At 37.2% G+C, this 26208-nt stretch overlaps 1 protein-coding gene across 3 annotated transcripts in view; it reads left to right on the top strand.

Moving 5' to 3' along the window:
• pdlim7 (PDZ and LIM domain 7) overlaps window positions 1-26208 on the top strand; it is a 41865-nt gene that overhangs the window by 12345 nt on the left and 3312 nt on the right. For 2 of the 3 annotated variants that reach the window (XM_084132205.1, XM_084132206.1), the window contains exons 3-10: window positions 472-623; window positions 7402-7432; window positions 9151-9344; window positions 20702-20763; window positions 21149-21386; window positions 21785-21965; window positions 23490-23610; window positions 25741-25856. In XM_084132205.1, coding sequence (XP_083988331.1) covers window positions 472-623; window positions 7402-7432; window positions 9151-9344; window positions 20702-20763; window positions 21149-21386; window positions 21785-21965; window positions 23490-23610; window positions 25741-25856 — 1095 coding nt within the window. Of the gene's footprint in view, window positions 1-471; window positions 624-7401; window positions 7433-9150; window positions 9345-12400; window positions 12418-12867; window positions 12907-14239; window positions 14395-15322; window positions 15360-20701; window positions 20764-21148; window positions 21387-21784; window positions 21966-23489; window positions 23611-25740; window positions 25857-26208 lie in introns of all 3 variants that reach the window. The other variant, XM_084132207.1, reaches the window with a different exon arrangement.

Here is a 26208-nt window from a genome sequence, read left to right as displayed (position 1 = left end):
GTGTGTGTGTGTGTGTGTGTTTGTGTGTTTGTGTGTTTGTGTGGGTGGGTGGGTGGGTGGGTGGGTGGGTGTGTGTGTTATGAGACTTATGATTTCCCCTTGACGGACAAGAAAACAAGCTAAAACTCTTATAAATTTACATACTATAGAAAGTGTGAGAATAGCCATATGTTTAGACCAGAAAAGTCATAGAGACTTGGGGGTGGGCACTAATGGCTTTGGTTATTAATCAACTGCCTATTAATTACCCAGAATACCCTAGCAACCACATAAAAAATGTGCTTTAGAAACCTGGCACCCTGGCAACCACTTACAACACCCCTGTATTGTGTTTGTTTTCAGCACCACTCACTTGCTTCAAAAAATGAGAAAATCTGGTTTAGATTTGAAATGTTTTGGGTTAGCTGAAAGTCATCTCCTGACACTTCTTTAGACAGAGTGTGACTAATGTTTGTTCTCTGGCTGTTTCAGCTGACCCCAGGCGGTAAGGCGGCCCAGGCCGGAGTGGGTGTTGGAGATTGGGTGGTGTCCATCTCTGAGGCCAACGCAGAGGAGATGACCCATGTGGAAGCACAGAACAAGATCAGAGCCGCAACCGACTCCCTCACACTCACTCTGAGCAGGTACACACACACACACACACACACACACACACTCACACACTCTTACACTTACTCAGCGTCTTTCATCAGTGTCTTTGAGTTTCAGTATCACATGACGGGGGAGAGGATGACTTAACAGGAAACTGAGTTCTCTGATTCATGCATCACTCAAAACCCCTTTTATTACAGTCTTGAAAGATAGAGTGTGAACTTTACAACATGTGTTGCATTAGAAACAACTAAACAAATGTATTCAGATGTCTACAACTTTCAAAGAGCTTTGAGGGGCTTTGAGAAAAAGACTAGTCGGACACCATTTGCTTTAGTTAATAGATACCTGTAAAGAGTACTACCCTTCCATTTAATGCAGGGTTTAACTCGGTCCTGGAGGGCCACTGTCCTGCACAGTTTAGCTCCAACCCTGATCAAACGCACCTAGCTGTGAGTTTCTAGTGATCCTGAAGACATTGATTAGCTTGCTCAGGTGTGTTTGATCAGGGTTGGAGCTAAATTGTGCAGGACAGTGGCCCTCTAGGACCGGGTTTGAGCAACCCTGATTTAACGTAATTGCCTGTTTTTATGGGTTTACCATTGTTTTGTTAAGGATGCCAAAACTATTGCCTATATCGTGCAACAACAGGACGCCAGATGAAATTGTTTTTATTGTATCCAATTAATTTTCTTCATAGAAAAATGTTTTTATATTGATGACCACTTTTAAGATAAACTTGCCACAAGCTCTAAGGTTGGTCTAGCACTGTTTCTGTGTATTTTTATTTAACAAATAGCTTAACATGCTGTACAAAAGAATTGTGAAATACATTGTGTTGTTATTGTTAACCAATCATTTTCTTTGTTGAAATAAAGCTGTGATAAAATAATGTAAATATTAGATGAACATTTTTTGCATTTTTTTGCACAATGTTGCCTGACTGAAACAAAATAAGTTAAAAGATGAAGTATGGTTTAAAAATAAATTAAAGCTAAAATAGAAAAATTAAAAACCAAAAGCTAATAAAAAAACACAAAAGCACCTAGTAACCAAATTTATAACACTAAACTGAAATTAGAAAAATAATTCAAAACTGAAATAAAATAAGTTTAAGATGAAGTACTTAAAATTATAAAAACTAAAACAGAGATAAAAAATAAATGAAAGCCAAAATGTATAAAAATGACAAAAGCATATAACCAAATTACTAAACCTTCAAATAATTTCTAATTAAAAATTAGAAAAATAATAAAAAATATTAATATATAACTATTAGTATTATTGTTTTTTGTTTTTTTCAAATATTATGATTTATCTTGGAGCTGGATTGTGTGAATCTTAGAATGCTTTATTTGTGTGTGTGTGTGTGTGTGTGTGTGTGTGTGTGTGTGTGTGTGTGTGTGTGTGTGTGTGTGTGTGTGTGTGTGTGTGTGTGTGTGTGTGTGTGTGTGTGTGTGTGTGTGTGTGTGTGTGTGTGTGTGTGTGTGTGTGTGTGTGTGTGTGTGTGTGTGTGTGTGTGAACTATCTTTGTGAGGACCAGTTTCAGTTTTAGACCATTGGAGTGAGGACAAAGAGAGTAAAGTGAGGACATTTGGGCTGGTCCTCACTTTCTGAGACCCCTTTAAAGGCCTGTTCGAGGGTCAATACTTGGTTTTAGGGATAAGGTTATAATTTGGTTAAGGGTTCGGGTTAGGCACTAGTTGTGATGGGTAAGGTTAGGGTAAGTGGCTAGAGATTGCATTGTGTCAGTGAATGTCCTCATAAAGATAGATGTACAAGAATGTGTGTGTGTTTTTAATGCCTATGGAAAATGTGTAGCTCAGTTTGAAAATCATGGTAAGCAACGCCAAGATCGTAGGCTTGAATCACAGGGAATACACAAACTGATGCGCTGTAAATTCGCTGTGGATAAAACCTCTTCCAGATGCACGAATGTAAAATCAATGGGAAAAATACTTCAAAACCAAGGCCACATAAAACTGTGCAGTCACTCTTGTGATATTTAGCATCTAATTTTGGTCTGTTGTTTTGAAAATGTCAATGTGACTTTTAAATGGTTCCTAATTCAATCTAATTTGGCTCAAAATTGTGTCTGGAGTGCAGATCTATCAAGATATTTTGAGATTTAAAACGAGATGCCTCATCTCAAGGGGTTATCCTCCTAACAATAAATTTCAAATATACCAAATGAAAAGGTCTTTTCCATTTTTCCATAGCAGTTGTGTTGATAGTGTGGGACCTTGTTTGGCATTTAAGCTGAATTAAATGGCCTCTAGATCTTCAGGCCTCTTGTGTTGTGCAAATAGATTTTAAGGCAGGTATTAAATACATAGAACAAATCTTATAAATTCACTGTCATGCTGTGTAATAAAACTGTCCGGTGGCTCGGATGACCCTGGGCTAAAGGTAGAGCAGATAAGCTGGAGACAGAGTGCTAACTCCGTGACTTGAGTTGCCCTTCACTTTTCAGCTTGGAGATGGGAAAACTCCAATGCCTCGGGACACAATTCTCAAATTGCTTATATTGCACTCCTTTTGGGAAGCTGCAGAAAGGGCCCAAAAAAGGAAAGCTAATGGACCTTACTCAGACAGAATAGGAGCTACTGGTGGAAAGAGTCTAGTGTATGTGGTTAAGAGATGAGTAATGGGAAAAGAGGAGTCTAGCTGCAGAGTGACAGATGCACTCCTTCCTGCTCTGTCATTAAGCCGTCCCTGTGATCAACACAAGATGACGAAGAGCCTGTTTAATGGGCCAAACCGCAGTTATGAATGTGGTTTTCTTCCTTTTTTAGGTGTGTGAGAATCATTTAAATGTCATCACATAGGTAAGCGCTTGTAGTGGTTAGTAATGGCCTGTTTAAGAGAAGACGGATAAAAACTTGCACTTGAGTCATTAGAATTAATACATGGCTTAGCTCAAACAGTATTTGCATGACTATATTTATATGTAAAACTGTTTGTCTCTTTTCACTTGAAAATCTCATGAAAACTGTCAAGACAGGCATGCACAGAGTAGGTTGCATCTGAATTTCAATTTACTTTGTGGCCATGAAATAATTATGTTTTATTTAGGGCTGTGAAATGATTAATCGTGATTAATCGCATCCAAAATAAAAGTTTGTGTTCACATAATATATGAGTGTGTACTGTGCATAATTATTTTGTATATATAAATACACACACATGCATGTATATATTTAAGAAATATTTGCTTAAATATACTGTATATATAATTTGTATTATATATAAATATAAATATTTTATGTATAAATAAAAAAAAAATCTTAAATGTATACATGCATGTGTGTATTTATATATACAAAATAATTATGCACAGTACACACACATATATTATGTGAACACAAACCTTTATTTTGGATGCGATTAATCGCGATTAATCGTTTCACAGCCCTAGTTTTATTTAGTATGAATGAAATTCGGATGTACTATATTGTTACTGTCATGTGACCTACCAGCATCAGTTGCATCGCTTCACTGCCATTTACAAATCCTCTCCCGTGGCCTCATGGGATAGTAAAGTGTCCATCAAATGCGCACTTCAGAATCTCCTGGGACTTTTTGCCTACTGTTTTTCGAATACTATAATACTATACTATTCGGACGTACTACTCTTGTGGCGTAATGTTTTTCGCATACTATATAGTAGGGAAGGATTTGATTTCGGACACAGTCGGGGTCATATTTCACCCAGAAATTTGTGTATAGTATATTTTATATAGTAATTAAAGGTACACTATGTAACTTTCGATGCTCTAGTGGTTAATAAACAAAACAGCATGAGTCTTGTGGAAGAACATTGTAGCCAGAGTTACTTCTCTCTGTTTATGTCCATGACGAGTCACGCAGATACTGGGCTACACCGCAGCGGTTGTCCTGCTCGGTCTAAAACACTCCAAATATAAGCACTTATTATAGGTGTACCGTAGTGATTTAGGAAAAGACACACACACACAAAAAAAAGATGGATTCATGATATACTCGCTCATTATAGATTTTATATAAATTTTGAACAAAATCACAGTGTACCTTTTTAAGTAGCTTGTTTTTATTTTGTATTTATATTTGTTATATTATTATTTATGTAATTTTGCATAAACAAAATGCACCCTATCTATTAAGATACACTGCATTTCATTAAGCACAGACATTCCTTTTTTTAGTAACTAAATACATATTTCATGTGTTTTTTTTAAAGTATATTTGCTAGTATACATCATTGTAGTACTGAAATGAAGACAAAAAAAAATATTATTTTGTAATCAGAAGAATTAGTCCCACCTTAACATTATAGTAATGCAAATTTGTGAGAATGATGGTCTTAAATGGTCCTAAAGTAGGCATAATTTTCTTTATGCAAACTACTATAATTTCCTCTTTTGTTCTCCATTTTTTGGGGATTTTGTGGTGAAATATGATGCATACATTTCTTAGTGAGATTCACCTGGATATGAAAGCTGGTATGGTATGAAGGAGGACATAAATGAATGAGTTCGATTCGGTCATAAATTCTGTTCATAAATTCTGTGAGAATCTGTTGCCGACTCTCTAGGCAGCTCTTTGTCACAGGCCCCAATTTGTTAGAATGCTGGGGGACGGAGTGAGCTGATTGGAGGTGTGAATGAAAGTGGGCGTGTCCTTATGAGTCATTTTGCTGGTGGTTAAATGATGTCATTTCTTGACATTTTGTGTGGAGTTTGTTTTGACATAACTGTGAAAACATCTGTTTATCAGTGTTCATAATTACCCCTTTGCCCAGTTTGCCGATAGATGTCTAGTATCTTGACTATTGTTTTGGGTGCTTTGGTTGTCAGACATGTCAGTGTATCTGTCTGTTGTTGTGAATCACAGATAAATTATAGTGTTTGCATCCCATGGATAGACATACTTGAAGACAAATGTCTGAACATGTCTGTATTTACTCTGGGATATGCTTTTATTACAGAGGGTGGTGTCGTTTTTGGTTTACATAGCCGTTTGGGCAACCTCTTCAGTTGTGGTTTGCAAGGGTTCTTTGACACATAAAGTCTCTTTTTAACGGTTTTGCTTTAGACCATTGTCCTAGTTTGCCCTTCCTGTGTGTTTTGGTAAGTGAAGTGTTTGTTTAAAGCATTAAGTTCAATGTGAAATCCGTTTTGATTTGTCCCAACGTTTGCCGTCTTAATCTTTTGTTGAAATACAATAGCTTGCTCTTGCCAGTTGCCACTGAAACAGGGTTGCATGTAATGTCAGCTGAACAGCTGTGTGGAACAGCCACACAGACTATTAACCAAAAGCCAGCTGTTTTCCTTAAACTACTGTTTTAGGTTGTGTAATACAGGTTGTCTGGAAATATGTTGTGTATTGGATGTAATACGACTTGCAAATTCAATTTCATGTTGATTTTCTGCATATTTTCATTAGTTTTCATTCCATCTTAAATTGAAGGAAAGCGGGTATAATACATTTTAGGAAAACATTGCAAGTTTAAAAAATATATATATATATTAATAATTAATTGATTTGTTGATTTATTTTGCTTGTGGGAAAATATATTGCATATAGAAAATTGTCAGTTGCACTGGACGATGTTCATTTCCTGGACCATATCACTTTTGTAAAACAGCCTGGTTGTGCTGTTTTCTTCTACATTTTCTCTCTGAGCTGTTATCTGTAAGCAGGCCACTGTGCAAAAGGACACCATCACTGTCACAGGAAGTGGTGTATAGGCACAGGAAATCCAGACTCATAGGGAGGCCAGTGATGGAATGCAACATTTTATCCAGCCCTGTCAAACTAACCTAGACAGTCCAGTTTAGGACAGAATACAGTGACTATCTTCAGTACAGTGATGAGTGGTAATACCATTGTACTTTGGGGTACTATAGACTGGTCTTTGGTCATTTTTTTTTGTTAATTGTTAAAGGGTTAGTTCACCCAAAAACGAAAATTCTGTCAGTAATTACTCACCCTCATGTTGTTCCAACCCCGTAAGACTTTCGTTCATCTTCGGAACACAAATTAAGATATTATTGATGAAATCTGAGAGCTGGATCACTCCTCCATAGGCTTCTAAGGGATCGAAACTTACCGGCCCAGAAAAGTTATTTTGGTTGTTTTTTTGCGCACAAAAAGTATTCTCGTCACTTAATAAACTTGTGGTTGAGCCACTGTAGTCACTTGGACTATTTTAACGATGTCTTTACTAACTTTTCTGGGCCGACAAGTTTCGATCCCATAGAAGCCTATAGAGAAGTGATCCAGCTCTCAGATCTTATTTTTGTGTTCCGAATATGAACGAAAGCCTTACGGGGTTGGAACAACATGAGGGTGAGTAATTACTGGCAGAACTTTCATTTTTGGGTGAACTATCCCTTTAAGAGAATAAGCACAAGAGAGAAAAAAAAAAAAACAGTTTGAAAAGGTGTTTTAATGCCAACTTTAAGTGTTTGTGACTTTAATAACTAGATTTTTTCTCATTTATCCACATCCGATTTGTTGCTATTCCACATGTTTGAGTCACATGTGTCTATTCAAAAACATTTGGATAGACATCAGGTATTTATCCACAGATACAGCTGCAACATTCCATTCAGAAATGGGATTTGGGAGCCAGAAAGAACCAAATGAATTCCCATCATGAGACTTGTTGAATTTGGCACAAATGAGTTCATCATGAGACTTGTTGAATTAAACACAAATGTGTTCATCCATTATACTCTCTTTAGTTAACATTTTAAACATTGCAGTGAAATGAGTCATTTTATGAACGAGCGTAAGTGAATTCATTCTCTAATTGTCTCTCTGCAGAGCTTTTCATCCTGCCGGAGGAGAGCAGAAGGTAAGACGGTTACCCTTTTTCTCTTCTGTCAGACAGAACTGCAAAGCTTTCACAAGAACACTCAACCAGCTCCTGATATCTGATATTTAGATCTGTTCTCAAGTTCTCAGCTGCTTTGAATACTTCAGGACTGAGCACACACACTCACACACACACTCACACACTCACATATACACCCTGCTAGCTAAATATCATATGAGCATACCATATAATATAAAATATATTAATTTAAATATAAAATGATTTATATATATATATATATATATATATATATATATATATATATATATATATATATATATATACATATACATATACATATACATATACATATACATATATATATATATATATATATATATATATATATATATATATATATATATATATATATATATATATACAACTACAACTAGACCCTGGAAGAACTTTTGCAAACAGTTGCTATTTATGAATAATTTTTGGCTTTAAGTTCATCCTTGTACTTCCCAAAGGATTTTTATTTTTATTTTTTTATGTCAGATTTTGCTCATTTCTTGGCACTACTTTGTCCCCAAAGCATATCTAAGTTAACCCCCACACACATACCTGTATCTCAAATACACAATGCTTCATAACTCATTCATAACTCATTCTCATGTAAGTTTCATGGTTCTGTTAGCTTTCGTGGGCTGGTTGCACTATATTGCGGAAGTTTGGGTGGTTTGTCTATTTGCCTGATTCTAATGTTAAACGTCTTGCTTAAAACTTCCCATAAGCAGTTTTTGGTCTGATTGAATTTGCATTGCCACAGAATGCACAAAACCAGACTAAATGTATATTTTCCCAGTACGCCATTTGCACATGCTGTAAATTAATTTAGCCTTTATGGATTTTATAGCTATATACATTATAGCTAGAATTGCAAATTAAAAGCTTAATAAAATACTTTATATTTGTATTTTCATATAATTTGTGTGTATATATGTGTATATACAACATATCTAAAATGTATACATTTAAATATAATTTATTTTTTATATGTCTGTTTAATATTTGACATACACACATATGACACCTATATTTAAAACTTTCGAAATAAATGTTTATTAAAAATTATTAACATGTTAATTTTTTTTTTAATATTTGTTATTTTATAGTTGGGTCAGTGAAAATGTTGGCTGGGCAGATAAAAAGAAAATGTAGCATTAATAACTAATCAGATTGTATCTCCTTCCACAATGCAAATGCAAAATAAAACAAAACTCTGAATCTGAATGGGAGAAATCACGCCCTCATGTGGCTGCAATAGATCATAGCATGGGTATCTGCAACAGTGCCTGTTATAATTCTAGTCATATCAGACAGTTATACTTTTCCTTTCGACCCATTCAGGTACAAAGTACAGCTAAAATGAAGTAGGTCCTTTAAGCTGGACCTTGACCTGATCTCAAGATAAATATTTGTGCCCAGGGTGTGTTCACACTTCTCAAACAATCCCCCTCCACTTTCTCCGTGCTCCATAATTTGCTGTGAAAAGACATGAAGACAATTCTCACCTTTTTTCCCACCAGTTAATCCTCTCATTTGGAGAGGATTAACTATTAAACCGTATCTGGGACTGTGCATTCACCTGTGGTGCCACTGGAGTTTATGAAATAGTGTGTATAATAGTGTGTGTGTGTGTGCATGATCTGACATGCATGGTGTTGCATTGCACTGTCTTTCTCCACACTCAGGATTCACTCGCACCTGCATCCAGTCAGCCCAAGTACTCGTTTGCACCGAGCACAGCCATAAACAAGATGGCGCGGCCGTTCTCCGCAGCTTTTGGCAATGGCAGCAAGGGGCCTGTCATCAAGCCAGTGTCGTACGCCCCCAAGCCTAACTTCAACTCGCAGGTGCCCAGCAGCACGCCGCAGCCTCTCAATGGGTAGGTGACCAGCCAGCCAGGTCTCCAACCGAGACTCAGGCTCATAATCTGTCTTTAATGCGGGCTTTGATCGCCACGGGACCTGCTTGATGAGCTTAGTCCACAATAATGAGCCTCATCATACCCAAGGCTGCATGTTTCTAATGATGCAGCAATACCTCAGTGATAAGAACGCCCGCAGCTCCCAGAATTCACGGTGAGCGTGAGTTGTCTGGATGCTAGCTCTGAAATTGGGCTGCATGAAATTGGAAAAATAAAACTGACATTGTGATGTTTACTTTTTCTGACATATATATTGCGATTATAAAGAAATACAGGAATGTTTACCAGAGGACTTATTTGGAAAGAATTAATAATTCTAAAATGAGTGGGGTTATTTTCTTGCAAGCAGCTGGAAAAATAAATTAATAACAAATAAATTAAACCATAATTTTAAGGCCTATTATATTTTATATAATAATAAAATTATATATATACGGCATTATTTATATTTATATATATATATGAAGAGTTCAGATGCAAAAGTGCCATCTGAAATTTTCTTCTAGAATGATCATTTTTATCAAGCTTCTATATTTAAGTTCAGTAATTTCACATAAATGACAATTCATAGGTAATTTTCATTGCCATTTAAGTGAAATTACTTAAATATACAAGCTTGATAAAAATGATCATTCTAGAAGAAAATTTCAGAACTTTTCATATATATATATAATGTGTATATATATAAATAAATGAAATATTGTAACTGTTGTTCTGTAAAATAAAAAATCGAGTATTTAATAAAAATACTAAAATTTATAGTATATTCTGGTGATGGTAGCGCATATATTTATTTAATTAAAATGCAGTCTGCACGATTTGACATATCGCGACTATTCTGACAGTTTAAGTCGACACTCTGTGTTGCGTTTCTGCAGTGAGGTTTGGGGTCAGTGAGTTCAAGAGTCTGCTCTTTAGTGTTTTTCCGGATTTATTGTGCGTGCTTGTAATAAACGATATGGCGTTAAGCAGCTGTGTCTGTTTTCCTTGTTGGAACGGGCGGTTGCATCGCCACCCCGGTGACCAGACTGTTCTGGGACCCGCTCGAACACGCCGTCTTCATCTGTTTTCCTCTCCACCTCTTTATCATCCCTTTGCAGGGACATTCTGCTCCTCTTTTCCGCCAGGGTCCAGCATTTTAACGAGCACTTTTATTTAAGCTGATCAAAACAACAGATGTTTGCCGTCAAGTCCGGTGGAGTTAGACAGTAAAGTTGTGGTGTTTTTTTATTTTTATTTAACATAAACACATGAAGGAGTTTGTGAAGGTCTTAAGGTGTTGATCTGGCCAGGTTGAGAAGGTTGAAGTCTGTCTTTAGGCCAGGGCTTGATGTTGTCTGTTGCTGTTTATAGAGTCCAGACCCTCCCATAAAATCTGCTGAGCCCTCAAAATGCCGTTACGGCCCCGGTGCTGAATTACTTAACGGCCTTACTCGGAAAAGCTCCTGTACTGTAATCCACCTTAACACAAGTTTCCTCACAAACAAATTGCATGAAGCTGATGTTTTATTTAAACAGATGTCCTCATTGTTTTATTCAGGAGCCTTGAACTTAAGTTGGATTTTGGGAACATTTTCTGGAGTGTAGTGGAGGGAAGGAGGCTGAATCCGAGCTCGGCTGCTGGAGTGTTGCGATTTGTGTGTTTTTTTTTGGTTTTTTTTGTGCGATCCAGCACTGAGGTCTCCGTGTTCTCTGGAGATCACACAGTCACGTCAGCATTCTGAGCATGTTTACTGCACCGCACGCCTACAAGCTTGTTTTTACAGCTCTTCACTCTAAGGGGCACTATTGCTTGCAGTGTTTGTGGAATGGTACCAACTTTTGAGATTTGAAAAATGCCTTTAGTTTTCAAATCAAAAGTATTATATTATATTATGTATTTCGTAATATACACTACTGTTCAAAAGTTTGGGGTCAGTATAAGATTGATTCATTTATTCATTTTTTAAAAAGAAAGAAATTCATACTTGTATTGACCAAAAACATGTTAAATTGATTGAAAGTAACAGTAAAGACACTTATAATATCACAAAATAGTTATATTTGAAATAAATGCTGTTCTTATGAAGAATCCTGTATACAATATAAAAATATATCACGAAATATATCACAGTTTCCACAAAAATATTAAGCAGCACAGCAGTTTTCAATATTGATAATATTAAGATATGTTTATTCAGAAGCAAATGATAAATCAGAATGATTTCTGAAGGATCATGTGACACTGAAGACTGGAGTAATGATGCTGAAATTTCAAGAATAAATTACTATTTTAAAATATATTCAAACAAAAAACAGTTATTTTAAATGGTAATTATAATTCACAATATTACAGTTTTCACTGTATTTATGATCAAATAAATGTAGCTTTGTTGAGCATAAGAGATGTCTTTCTAAAAAGTTACAGCGTGTGTGTATGTATATATATATATATATATATATATATATATATATATATATATATATATATATATATATATGCATTTTTCTGGATATGTTTTTAAAAATTCCCCTAGTAAATTAATAAAATATAGTTTTGATTGGATATTTTCTACTTGCTCAACTTTAAAATACTTAATGATTCACTGGCTAGAAATGGAAATGATTTTATTCAGTTGTCACAAACGACTGGAAAACACATAAATCTTTTAGGAGCCACGTATTTAGGGTGATGTTGGTTTAATGGCGTACAGCCAGATTCAGTGTCAGTTTGATCTAGTGGTTGTCATGTTTGGCAAAAGTTGCATGGATATCTTAAATAATAAAAGCACATTAAAAGTTCTAGAACAGAATCATTTAACTTATTTAACAGGAGGCACAGCTCGTGTTTCCACGTTTTCTGTTGTGTCACTTAACGCACGCTGTGATGCTTTTCACCACTAGAAACCCACAATTTGCTTTGTTTGTCTCTGCATCATGTCTTTCTAAATGCTGTGTATTCTGCTCTGTGTGATTTATTTCTAAACGATTTTCTCTTCTCCTCTCTTTTTTTAATCTCCTTTGTCATTTCACAGATGGAAGTTCTTGACAAGTTAGTAATGCCTTTCCTTATTTCCCTCCTGCTCTGAAAAATGTGTGCAATTATTGTTTTTGGCCATCAAATCTCAACCCTGTGGCTCTGCCTCTATCCGTTTTCATATATTTGTTTCCCTAAATTTAATTTATCTTTCCTTTTTCCCAAGCCTGCATTGTTGCACTATTGGCTTTAGGAGACGGCAGATTTCTCACATCTAAACTGCCGTCTCCATCTGTAATTATTCACTATGGGATTGTAAATGTACAGCTTTATTCCAGCGTTGATATTTCAGAGCGCAGTGGACAGTCTCCATTCACTCGGTGTGAAGTCAGGCTGCTTTAATGGACACTGCTGTCTTCTTTGTTGTACTCTTCCCACTCTTCCTCTCTATTGTTATTTGTGCTCCTTTTCCTTTTTTCTCCATCCTGTTTTTTTTCTGTCTTCCTTCACTCTCCCGTTCATTAGAGGAGAAGCCTTCTATGAGGAGTTGTACCCTGAGGGGAAGTAAGTGCTGAATGCTTGTGGCTCTAATGCACTAGCGAAAAGAACTTAGACCTGCCGCTGACCTCACTAATAAACTCTTGCTTTTGACGACATCAGACCATGTTTCATTGCTTTTTCACTCAGGAGTTGAACTGTATTGAAACGCGGCACTTTAGCTGGGTCGTTTGAAACTATTAGCAAATGTAGTCGTGCACTTTGAGCGACTTCATTAGAGCATGAAGCAATGATGTGGAGCCTGAATAGAAATCACATTTCGTGGGTGTTTTGATTGATTATTTTGTGTGCATGTAGTTATGACTCTGATGTGTGAAAAACAGGGTTTTCAACCATTATAGACCCTCCCACCAGACTCTCAGCCAACCCACAGACTCCAGTACTTAAAAAAAAAAAAAAGATTTTCTCTGATATATTTTTACTACATTATTTAATTAAATAATAAACTGATTAATATTACTTTGAATAATAACTTTGATTTAAGACTCTTGACATTTTTGTCACAGAGCCAACAATATTCAAAGTAAATGCCAGGTTTAATAAAGCTGCACTGGGAAACAAGCTGAAGCACTATTAACATTACAAAATTAAATAAAAAAATAATAATTAATACAAATAAAATATGAATATTAATTACTATTAAAATAATACAAATAATACATTACAATTAAAATGGTTGGCTTAAATAAGGAACATTTACTTGTTAAATGAAATGCATACATTACTATAACCCTTCTTTTCCATGGACCCCATCAAATACCTTAGTATTTACTTACTTACTTACTTAGTATACACTTAGGATATTCAAAATGTTCATTAAGATATTGTAAAATAAATCCATATGAATTTAAAGGTTTAATCCAAGACTTCTAAAGAGACACAATCTCTTTATATGATGAACAGATTTTATTTAGGCTTTTATTCACAATATAAACATTGTGTTTGGAATATGAACGAAAGTCTTATGGGTTTTGAACGACGTGCGAGTGAGTATTTGATGATATAAGGAACTATCCCTTTAAGGCACCCCTGGTTGAAAACCCTGGCACTAAAACATCACCTTACTACATTTTACAATGCTAGTCCTAATTCCTGCACCATAATAATATAGTGACTCTAACAGATCTGTGGTAACTTGGAGTTGTAGCAAATGTAAAAACTTTGGTTACCTTGATGAGTTTTTGTAAATGAATTTATGCACCCCAGTTCCCTCGCTGTGTTTGGTGTAGTCGTCTCTTCTTGTGCTGCATTATGTGAAGCCATTTGTGTATTTTTGGTGGTGTGCTGTGCTGTGCTGCTGTGGTGAATGAGAGAGGTCACGAAGGGCTCATGTCTCCAGGCACGGTCTGCGGGTGGAAAACATGGCCTGCTTCATCCCCAACGATCGCAGTAAGAAGAGACTGATCCAGGATACGGAGGATTGGCAGCCGCGCACCGGCACCACCCAGTCTCGCTCTTTCCGAATCCTGGCCCAGCTCACAGGCACTGACTTCAGTAAGTCAGACACATGCAGACCACAGCCTGTCAGCGCTGTATACTCCTCTCAGAGCAGTTGCTTCTCATTTGGGCTTTTCAGCATCTAAGCTCATTAGTGTCAATGGGTTTCTTTGGAAAGATCATTTCTCAGGGAGTCAGTATTTTGTGAAGTAATGTGGAAAAAGACATTCCTAAGTAGGGACAGGAGTTATGAACAAAATCTTTAAACGTGAATTAAAACTATTTATACCGTGGTATATCACAAGATGGTTTGCTCCAGAAATTCAACTCAAATTCATACCCATCCCATCCAATTCCATCCATCCATCATTCTGTCGTTCTAGCTCCGTACGTACATGCATACAAATCTGCATCAAAGCTGTTAAAGTAGTTAAGTAGTATTTTCTATTTTTTGTAATTTTTTTAATTTTTTTTAAATTGCAGGGTGCATTTACTGCGGTACACTATATACAGTTGTATCTCCCAGCCCTGTTCCTAAGTAAGAATAAAATAAAAATCCCTCCTAAATCCCTTTTTTACTTGGTGGCAGGGACTAATCTTAGTGTAGGAGGGTATGAAAACATGTCCTAGAGGACCCAGCTGCTGATCTGATATTGAGATTGAGATCATAAAGAAGTGGGAAATGTCGTCTATCCATAGCTTAAAGGGTTATGGCTGAGATTTTCTCCTTTATGCGATCTAGAGCCTGAGTGGCTGTGATTTGCTCTTGTGTAAGTGGTAGGAAAGATGTGTTCAGTCAACCATTGTTGCCGTACCGTTCCTGTACATCTCACGGGATATACTCTCATGTTGAAAGGTGATAGGTAGTTCCTTTAAAAGCAGCAATCCTCAAGTGTTTTGTAGCATTGTGCAGACCTTGGCAGTGGATTTTTTTGTGTGTGTGTCTAATGGTTGGTCTGATTGGTATCTCTCCTGCTTCCCTCAGTGCAGGACCCGGATGATGAGAACATGAAAAGGTCCAGGTAAAGAACTGTGTGAACTTGCTAATGAAGTGCAGTTTGAAGCATTAAATCGCCAGCTCTGACCTTTTTCTACCCTCATTAAGAGATCAGCTCTCTGCGGAGAAATGCTGAAAATATGCTTTGATCCGCATTATGAGCCCTTGTCTGATCTGTGCATTTGCAGTATAAATTCATACACAGAGTGCTGTGTGCCTTATAATCAGACCCACACAGAATCGCGCCCACAGATTTCTGCAGAATATAAATGCCTGTCATGTATAAAATATAGTTTTATAGATCTAGTTTATGCCTTTTCAGATAACAATTCAATTTCATTGGTTTTTGATGGGTGGATTATGTAGAGGAAAAAATGCAAGGGTTTATGAAATTATTCCATTATATAATAGAAACTTTGCTATCCCATAAGGCCACGGGAGCTGAGTTGCCGGTAGATTTAAAACGTTTTTTTTCAAGTACACTACCCTTCAACAGTTTGGAGTGCTTTTGTTTTTTTGAAGGAAATTAATACTTATAGGCTCAGGAAGGATGCATTAAATTGGTCGAAAGTGACAGTAAAGACATTTATAATACTTCTATTTCAAATGAATGCGGTACTTTTTGAAGAATCCTGAGAAAAATGTATCACTGGTTCCACAAAAATATTAAGTAGCACAACTGTTTTTAGCATCGATAATAATTAAAACCGTTACTTGGGCAAATTAGATTTCGACCGCCGTAATACCTACAAGAATGCACTTCTATGAAATATGGGAATTTGGATGCAACCCAGTTCTGCTTTCAGAAATAGCCTTTCCTATTTCCCTACTTAATTTCAAACCAAATGTTTTCCATACCCTTAAAAAACATCTTGTGCATTGCTATCCATCAGAACACTCTCTATTGTGTTTAAATGCCCTTAAAACGTTTGGCTTATTTAATTGTTGTCTTTAAAAAAAGGCGTGTAGTTCCAAATCCATTTAGCAAGTTTTCCATTAAAATCAAAACCGGAAATGTAGGAAAAAGGCTGCAGATTCTGTCTTGGCCTGGTTATCTACAGATACACTGAGGTTTTTTTTTCTTCCTGAATTATTCACTGCTTGCATATGTTGCAACTTTTAATCTTTCTTCAATCCCTTCTGATTTGACTTTCTGTTCTGCTGCTCTCCACCTTATTTTCATGCCCTTCTTTTGTCTTTCTATATGTGCTGGCATGTCTTTCTCTCCCTCTGTTTTGTTCTCACTGCTCTCCTAATTTCCTGTTCTCTGTCGTGCAATGAATGCAGGGAAAAGTTCCTCACTGAAATTCAGAGTCCCCGCTATGCCAGGCTGAGAGACTGGCATCACGAGAGATCTGCCCGTGCCCTCAACATCAAGTCCTGAACGCTCTGTCTCCCGGGCATCAGAAGGCCGAGGTGGCTGAGATACGGCCGCGCTAGATACAAACGCATCACCTCGATACCGCGTGCCAGCTATGGGTGAACACCAACCCCAGCTATACCAGGACAAAAAATTGGGGATTGGGGATTGGGGGGGAGGTTGTCAAGTTAATGAAAAAATGTAAAAAAAAATAATTAAAAAAACCCAAAAAAACAATGCAAGTTGAAAATAGCAAAAACAAACGTGAGAAGAATAACTCTATAATAACGACTATAATAAGGCATAGTCGGAAAAACCACACAAATTGAGCCCTACATTCAAGTTCCCATTAGGAATATCTGAATGCTGTTGGTGTGACATAGTCTCTTTCAAGTGGTATCGTTTCTACAAACTGATAATCATGTTAATTTATTGTTATTATGATTTTTGTGGTTGTTCAGAGGAGTTATCCATCACAGGACTGTTCCTACTTCTCTTTCCTTCTTTCTGATTGTTGTGTAGCCCCCCTTGGGATTTTATTTTTCTTTCTCCTTTATATTTCATTCTTTTTTTCTGACTGTAATTTAGCATAATTCACTATTATGATGTCATCTGATCGCTCTTCTTCTGGTTCTGTCTCCAATAAGATAAAATAATCTGTTGACTCATGTCTATGAGTACATAAAACATTGTGAAACTTTCTGCTGTCCTCCTCTATTTTCTTCAGCCTCTGTTTGTTCCCTCTTCTTCATTTCAATATTTTCTGCTTTTTATACATGGCTGTTCCTTAGTATTTTAAAGAAGTGAGGGAATAAATAACTTCCCTCTTGTGTTTAATTGTTATTTAAATCACCGCAGACCAACTTAGGCTGGTTTAATGTGCTTTTTTCAGCAGGGCCAAAAAAGATTCAAACATTGAAATGTTAGCTTTGCTGGCTAGTTAAGCTAACAACTCTATATTCTAAGCATTACTTAGCACAAGTATTACCAAAGAAAATCTGAGAAATCTGAGAAACACTGAAACACACAAAGTGGATCGGACAGAGCACCAAAACACACTTGTTGCCAGCAGTAAGGGGTATCCTGATGGGGAAGGTGCCTGTGTTGCATCGTGTGTTTGTGAATATGGGGGTGGAGCTGTCAAGATAGGGGTGTGATCCTTTTGGGTAGGGACATGTTTGTTTTGGTGATTTCAAATATCAACAGTGTTTCTCAGAAATTGCTTACTGCACCTTTAAGGCAAGTAATTTCACTTGGCGGCCATCTTTGAAACGTCTCTCTGCAGCTTTTTCAGTCATGCAAGTACAGCTCCAATCTCTTTGAATGGGCTAATTCTCCAAACCTGTTCACCAAGCTTACGATTAAATTTCATTTTTGAAATCTGCATTTTTCAGGCTGGACTAGCCAATGCGCATGTGCAGTCATAAGTGCGCCTCTCAGAACTCTGACTCTTTCTATAGCAACCGGAGCTTCTAATGGCAGCTGCACGAAAGAGCAAAGACTTTACCAAATGCCGATTGGCTCTTTTATTTAGAAGGCTGGACTTGTATTACTATGAATGGGAGAAAGTGCAACGCGCCATAGACCTTATGTGCCAGAGAAACAAGCACACAGCACACAGGTCGCTCTGTATATTTCTATGGCATCGCTGTCGAGGAGTGATTAGCTGGTAAAGTGGATTTACTTATTGTAAAGTTAACGAAAGTTAACGACCGGGAAGATTTTAAAACGAGCCGTTCATTCATAAATACATACGATCATTGTGAAAATACAGACCAGAAGACAAAAGACAACGAGCGCAGCGCTGAAAAGGGGCGGGGCTACATTAGGTCTATAGAGTGGTGCAGATATGACATCACTTTGTAGGCCAAAACGCGGAAGCGAGTTAGCATTTTAGCACTTCCGGTTCCATCGTCCCGAAGTCAATGGGTTTTTTGAATGGGGTTTTGGTTAAATGGCTGAAATAAGGTCTGTGGTGAACTCAAGACACTTTCACGTTTTATTCTACGACATAAAATACATCAATATGCTGTTACATGTCTCTAAAAAGGCGGTTGCTAATAAGTGGCTAAATGGGACTACAGAGGTTGTCGAGGAGATTAAACGTCATCACGCCAAAAAGGTAAGCTCAGTCCGCTTTTACAGCATGGTTATAATTGTGCTCTTATAAACTATTCTAACTCAAACGTTCTGGGAAAATGTTTAGCAGATAAAGTCTGAAAGAGTTTTCGGAAGCTTAGTGACGGTGACATTGAATTTGTGGGACTGTGGAGTAATGTTAGTTTGTTTATAGCCTACTTTTAGCTTTTACTTCAGGCGACAAATTTTGGCTTCAAAATTCACATAAGTTGTGTTCATCTGTGATAATTATCTTGATGGACAAAACGTGCAAGTATCATAAACTTTTGTTGATCACAGAGCTTGTTTTTAGTCATAATCCAAAAGCCTATGGGAAAATCCTATTGGGTTTTTGCCGCTAACCGCTAACTGATGCTAACTGCCGGTTGGCCTACAAAGTGACGTCATACCTGCACCATTCTATATGGCGGAATGAATGAGTGCATCGTCTTTTTATTTCTAAAGTCTTTGATCTGACTTCGTTATATTATTGATCTGACTGTACTGATGCTGTTGTGTGAGATCTGAACTGAACTGGATGATGACATAATTTTTTGCAGAACTGCTTTATAGATGAAATGAACTAATTTAATAATTGATGATCTTTACAACACGGAACTGACTTCAGTTGAACATCAGCTGAAATGCATAATTTTCCTGTTATCACTATAAAGCTGCTTTGAAACAATCTGTTTTGTATAAAGCTCTGTATAAATAAAGGTGACTTGACTTGGGCATTACATCAAATACTGCATCTAAATAGATATAATTGTTTTATCTTGATCAAATTCTATAGCCTTATGGATAAAATTCAGTGCAGTGCACTCTGGGATTGGCGATTCTAGCTTGGATTTTGGCCAAAACAAGGGTAGAAACGAGTGTACTTTTGCTACTTACTATTTGGAACAGACTCCCTGTTGTGCTTGTGCCAATGGTGCCTAAAAATATTGCCTAGGTGGGCAGCTCACTAGGGTTTGGGACAGAACTGAAATGTGTTTTGTGCAAATAAGAGATTAATTAGACATTGTTTGAAATCATTATGCATCGATTCTAAATCTCTCTGAATAGAGATTTAATCATTTGTTATCTCGCTTTGTCCAACTGGTATCATTTTAAAACCATGTTTGGCAATAAAACATAAGACAGACTTGTTTGGCTGACTCTGTATAGATTTACGCCGAGGGAATTTCACAACATTAATTCATTTGAGAAAGGACCAAACATGATGAATGACATACTCATAATTGCAAACATAAAACTGCATACACACATCTGGAAAGCACATGACTGTGTTATTCTTGTGTGATCATGCAACTATGATGAAGTACCAGATCTGGATATGTTTATTCATTTCATTCAGATGATGTATGGTGAAAAGCTCATAAATGCTACAACTGACATTTTTAGAGTAATCTGTAAGCTAAAACCACACATAGTCTAAATCAGTTTAAATCTCAACCAGGGGACCAGGGCCTCTGCTAACTTTCAAGGGGGCCCCAATTTGTATATATATTATTATATGTGTGTGTGTGTGTGTGTGTGTATGTAATATATTTTCTTATATATATATAGTTAAACAAGATATTTATTTGATAACCTAAGGTCTAACTAGTCTAAATATGTTGTAATTTTGTTGAAGAAAGTACTAAAAAATAAAGATGAAATGTTTGATTTTTATTCACAATTAAAGCAGAAAACACCCATCCTGTACTTTAATTTGCATAAAATGCCAGGTCATGATGTTTTAATCTCTTCGCTTTGTTCAGGAGTGTACTTTCCATCCAGGATGTAGATGTCAGAGGTCGCATAGCTTAATAACATTTTCATTGGCTCTGGCTAATGCCGTTTTATCATGGCCTGTGTTCTGAAAGGACATTTTCTTTCTACAGTCACGGAGTAACTCCCTGTCCTGCCAAGTCCAAGCCAGCAGACAAACCTGATGAAGTTCAAGGTAAGTACTCTCAGAACTGACAGAATAGATTGACTCTCACATTACGCACTGACTTGCGGCCCGGAGTCGCTCCCACGAGGAGGACTTAACTCGCTGGCGGTCCGGCTGGCTCAGACAGGCCTGATGTTAATGGGAAAAGTAAGACATAAGGGGCACTGATGTGTTTATAGTCAAAGATGATAATATGACTCAATTATCACTATTGCCCTCCTCTCATGGTGTTAGCAGCATCTCAATGATAATGATATCTCTGGATAAAAGCAAGCCATTTTAGACTACAATTGCACTCGTTTTAATAGCAGCCCATAAATGTACAACAGGTCTCTGTTGGACCATAGTGAGGAAGTGCTGAAAAAAATAGATGTTTCATTGTCTTTTCGTTTAGCGCCAGCTAAAGCGCCAGTGAGTTCCGGCCCGTCCTGCAGGCCACCATGGGTGACGGACCCCGGTTTTGCAGACCGCTACCACCCAGACAAGACCAGCACGGTGGTGACCCAGCACAAGCAGCCGGTCCAACCCACTCCCATGCAGAACCGCAGCTCCATCCTTCAGGCAGCACAGCAGAGCCCTGCCGACAATAGTGGCTGTACGCCGCTCTGCGCCGCCTGCAACAAGATCATCAGGTACGGCTGGAGTCATACTGCCGAAAATGTAGTAAAATCCCAAAGCTAACTGCTGCAGGCAGCCCAAAATACCTCCAAATCAATGATGACTGTGTGCTAAATGTCATTACTTCAAGACATGGGGAGTGATAAAAGGTTGTCAAACTTTGTAAGGCAGGAATATTTCTTAAAATACGCTGAGCACAGAAATAGCGGCATATCCTTGGGCTTTCTGCTGTGGAGAATCAATACGGAATGCAGTGGGTTTCTGTGTCTGACCTACTATTTCCATTAGAATGGCTTTTGCACACTGAACACTTAAGAGTGCTAAACCCAGCTGCTGATGCTTGAGCTGACCCTTTCACTCAGTGCAAAAGGCTTTAGTTGTAAGACTTTGTGTTCGTGTGCCTGTGTTCTAGGGGACGCTACGTGGTGGCGCTCGGTCGTTCCTGGCACCCCGAGGAGTTCATGTGCTGTCAGTGTAAAAAGGTGTTGGACGAGGGGGGCTTCTTTGAGGAAAAGGGGTCCATTTACTGCACCAAGTGTTATGACAATCGTTACTCACCCAACTGTGCCAAATGCAAGAAGAAAATAACTGGGGTGAGCGCATTTCCTTCCGTTCTGCAACACAAACACACAATGCAGTTCTTTTGAGTAGAGTTTCACAGGAATATACACTGATCCATTCAAACTGAGTGGTGGAATAGTTTGTTAAATCGTTAAGGATACTGGTAAAAAATAAATAAATATATATATATACAGTATCATACTCTTCCAGTTTGGGGTCAGTAAGATTTTTTTTTTTTTTTAAAGAAATCAATACTTTTATACAGCAATGATGTATGAAAATGATCAAATGTGACAATAGAGACATTTGTATTATTTTTTTATTATTATTTAAAAAAAAATCTAATCATCATATAATCCTGATAAATAATGTTACTGTTTCCCCAACAATTTTAAGCAGCAGACCTGGTTTCAACATTGATAAATGTTTCTTGAAAAGCAAATCAGCATATTATAATGATTTCTGAAGGATCATGTGACACTGAAGACTGAAGAAATGATGCTAAAAATTCAGCTCTGCCATCACAGGAATAAATATATATTTTTAAATATTGACCCTGGACCACAAAACCAGTCACAGGGGTCATTTAAAAAAAACATTTAAAAAGCTGAATAAATAAACGTTCGATTGATGTATGGTTTGTTATGATAGGACAATATTTGGCCGAGATACAACTATTTGAACATCTGAAAAAAAAATCAAAACATTGAGAAAATTGCCTTTAAATTTGTCCATTTATGTTCGCGATTGTGCTGCATTCACTCACAAGTCACAAATATAAATGTTTTATATATTTACAGTAGGAAATGTACAAAATATCTTCATGGAACATGATCTTTACTTAATATCCTAATAATTTTAGGCAAAAAAGAAAAATCTATAATTTTGACCCTATTGTTGGCTATTGCCACAGATATACTCGTGCTACTTGTGACTGGCTTTGTGATCCAGGGTCACTTATATTAAAATAAAAAGACGGTTATTGTAAATTATAATACTATTTTATAATATTGTAAAATTTTACAATAATGTATTTTAAACAAATAACGCAGCATAAGAGACATTTAAAACAATATAATAATTACAGCAACAACAAAAAATCTAACAGACCCCAAACTTTTGAATGGTGGTATATAATAATATATACAGTATATATGTAATATACAGAGCATTACATTATGTACATTACATATATTACTTTCTGATCATCTTAACATATTTACACACATTTCTTGTCTTTTTGTGCACAATACATTAGTAGGTTATTTATTTATTTATTATTCCAAGCGTTAAAAAATGAGCTGCAAACAGCATTTCATGTTGACTTTAGCTGTTTTCGAATTTGCTAAATTCGTATATTCTTCTAAAAATGTATATTCACTGATCTGTAAAGCATTATTTAATATTAATGGCTTAACAGAAATGATTAAGCGTTACTAGCAAATTGTAGAAAAAAAACTATGCAAGTTAATGTTATAATATGACAATATAATACTATGACAATGTCTGTATAACCTCAAAAACGGCTCCCTCACACCCCTCTGTCCTCTCCACAGGAAATCATGCACGCCCTGAAGATGACCTACCACGTACAGTGCTTCCTGTGCGCCGCCTGCAAAATGCCCATCAGGAACCAGGCCTTCTACATGGAGGAGGGAGAGCCCTACTGCGAGAGAGGTGAGCGACTCGCACGCCCGGCCGCACATCTTATCGACAGCCCCTGCCGAGAGCCGAGCGCGGGCTCCTGCGGTGTTTAATCATTCAAATGCTGCCACTTCACTTCAGACTTCAAATCTGCTCCATACCGGCCCTGAACATTGATTAGGAGCTTTGCTGAGAACTTTTATGCTTGAGAATCTACTTTAAATATGCAATTAGTAGAAAGTGCTTTGCTGCTCAATGAAACCATTAATACTGTTAGTTCAGTGTTTTTTTTATTTTTTATTTCGTTTTTGTTTTTTTAAGCTTTTTCGTTTATTCAAATCACGGACAGATTCAAACTCATGCTGACCACATGAGCAACCAGCTGAAAGTGTCAGCATGTGTTCTAGTAGCCACTCTTTATTCACTTTTTTTGATGCTTGCATTTATGATGCAATAAGGCATCAGGAATTTTTGTTTTATTTCATTTAATTTTGTTTTGACACTTTAATTTATAGGCTGGGGGTGTGTTCACACTTGGCATGTTTAGTTCGGTTAAAACAAACTTCGATGCAAATGCACTGTTAGTGTGGTTAATTTGAATATGTGTCCAAACGACCACTGAAAAGATGCGCTTTTGAATCCCATACACATTTAATAAGCTCTTCTCGAGTTGTCAGCTCCATCATACATCATATATTACGCACATACAAGCGCGTTTATCCCAGCACACAGCATTGTTTTGGATGTTCAGTAAGTTCCGTCGTGAAATACGTGTAATAAAAGCCGACATATCCCTATGCCTTAAGGTTCAGTATCTTTAGGTTCAGTGCAAAAAAAAAAAAAAAAAATCACTTATTTATATTAGGGATATCCCAATCAATCTCAAGGATCAGTAACGGGGCCAATTAGGCATTTTTAACTGGTCGAATCAGCTATCCTGAGCCCGATCCTTTATTTTACATCAGCTGTCACGCAGTTGTCATGCAGTAAGTGGCAGAAAATGGACCTTTAATTGGGTTTTCAACCGCCATTAAAAGTAAAAGAAGTGCAAATCTACGTGTAAACATATTTTTTTTACTCTGTAGTGATAGATGCCCCTTTTTTACATTTGAGCCCCTGCCCCTGAGAAACTCTCTGTACGTCCCTGTATGCATTGGATTGATTTGAATAACTTTAATGTATTTGAAGTGTGCACCAAGCACAGGGAAAATACAAGTATTGGATCAGGACTAGGTATCGCTCTATTAAATGACTCGGATTGGATCAGGGGCACAAAAAAAAACTTGACCGGGACGTCCCTAATTTATATGACTAGTGAGAGTTAAAACAGGACATTATTGGAAGGAGCAGGAGACATTAGAATCAAACATGTTTGCCCCACAGTGTTTAGAGATTGTTTGGTGGCTGTTCTTTTATTTTGGACCTTTTGACACTTTTATTTATCGGGACCATGAGAAGTAGCATGAAGGAGCTCGGGAATGTTGCGGATCAGATTCGAACTCACGTTCCCACATGAGAACCACGGTTTAAATAGTTTTGAATTCGGTAGTGAAATCTGTCATGCTAAACTGTGCTTGTTCATTCATTTTGTTTCCTCAGTGATGGAAAGTTGTTAAATTCAGCCACCTTCCATGTTTAATTTATATTTATGTAGTGCAGTTAATCACATTGTCACATTTGTTGGGCCCCTAATCTTACATAAACAGACATTAAGCGATCTGAAGGGAGTGCGTGTCTTTATTATGTAAATAGGCTTGCATTGCAGTTCCGGTGCTTTACAGCTTTGAAGAGTTTCGGTCTTGTGTCAGCAGCAAGTGGGCAGCTGCTTCTGTCAGAAATAAAGAGCTAGTGTTGATAAAATAGCTGCAGTCTCAGCACCTTAAAAGGATTGTGCTTTAAACCACTTACCTTGCGTACGAGACGTAAAGCCTGCAACTTTTAAGTTTTCCGTAATGGGTAAAACTGGGGCAATCCAAATCGAAATCTGGACCGGTGTGTTATCACACACTGAGCATGTGAGGCCTGAGAAAATGTAATCCCTTTTCTTTTTCCTTTCGATAAGACGTTTCTTTCTTTCTTGTCTTGTTCTCTCTGTGTCTGACCAAGCATTTCCTCCTAGCTGGATTAATAGGCCCTTTTTGGTTGGTTTGTTTTTCTCTGCAGACTATGAAAAGATGTTTGGTACCAAATGCCATGGCTGTGACTTCAAGATTGATGCAGGGGACCGTTTCCTTGAGGCGCTGGGCTACAGCTGGCATGACACTTGCTTTGTCTGTGCCGTAAGTCATTTTGATGCATTGGGACCTGTCCCGAAACTCCATCTTAAACTTTCTGCACCACGCGACACTATCAAGAAATAGCCACTGTGAACCCAGACGATTCATACAGTGGCTGTGTTTGCATGAAGTTTAAATCTACAAATATTCCAGATAAACTAAGACATGAACTTTATATTCTTTTATGGAAGTACTGGAGGTGCTCTTGCTATTTATTTAGCTTTTTTAGGAATTTAATCTGTTCATTAATTTTTATTTGTGTCCCTCATTGCTGCCCACAAGAGCACAATAAATAGCAAACATTTGTGAGAACATTGCAGGCATGTGATCAGCTAAAGACAAAAAAGAAGGAAAA

Source organism: Abramis brama (genome assembly GCF_963993115.1).
Source record: "Abramis brama genome assembly, chromosome: 13".
NCBI lineage: Eukaryota > Metazoa > Chordata > Actinopteri > Cypriniformes > Leuciscidae > Abramis > Abramis brama.
This window is presented reverse-complemented; position numbering and strand designations above follow the sequence as displayed.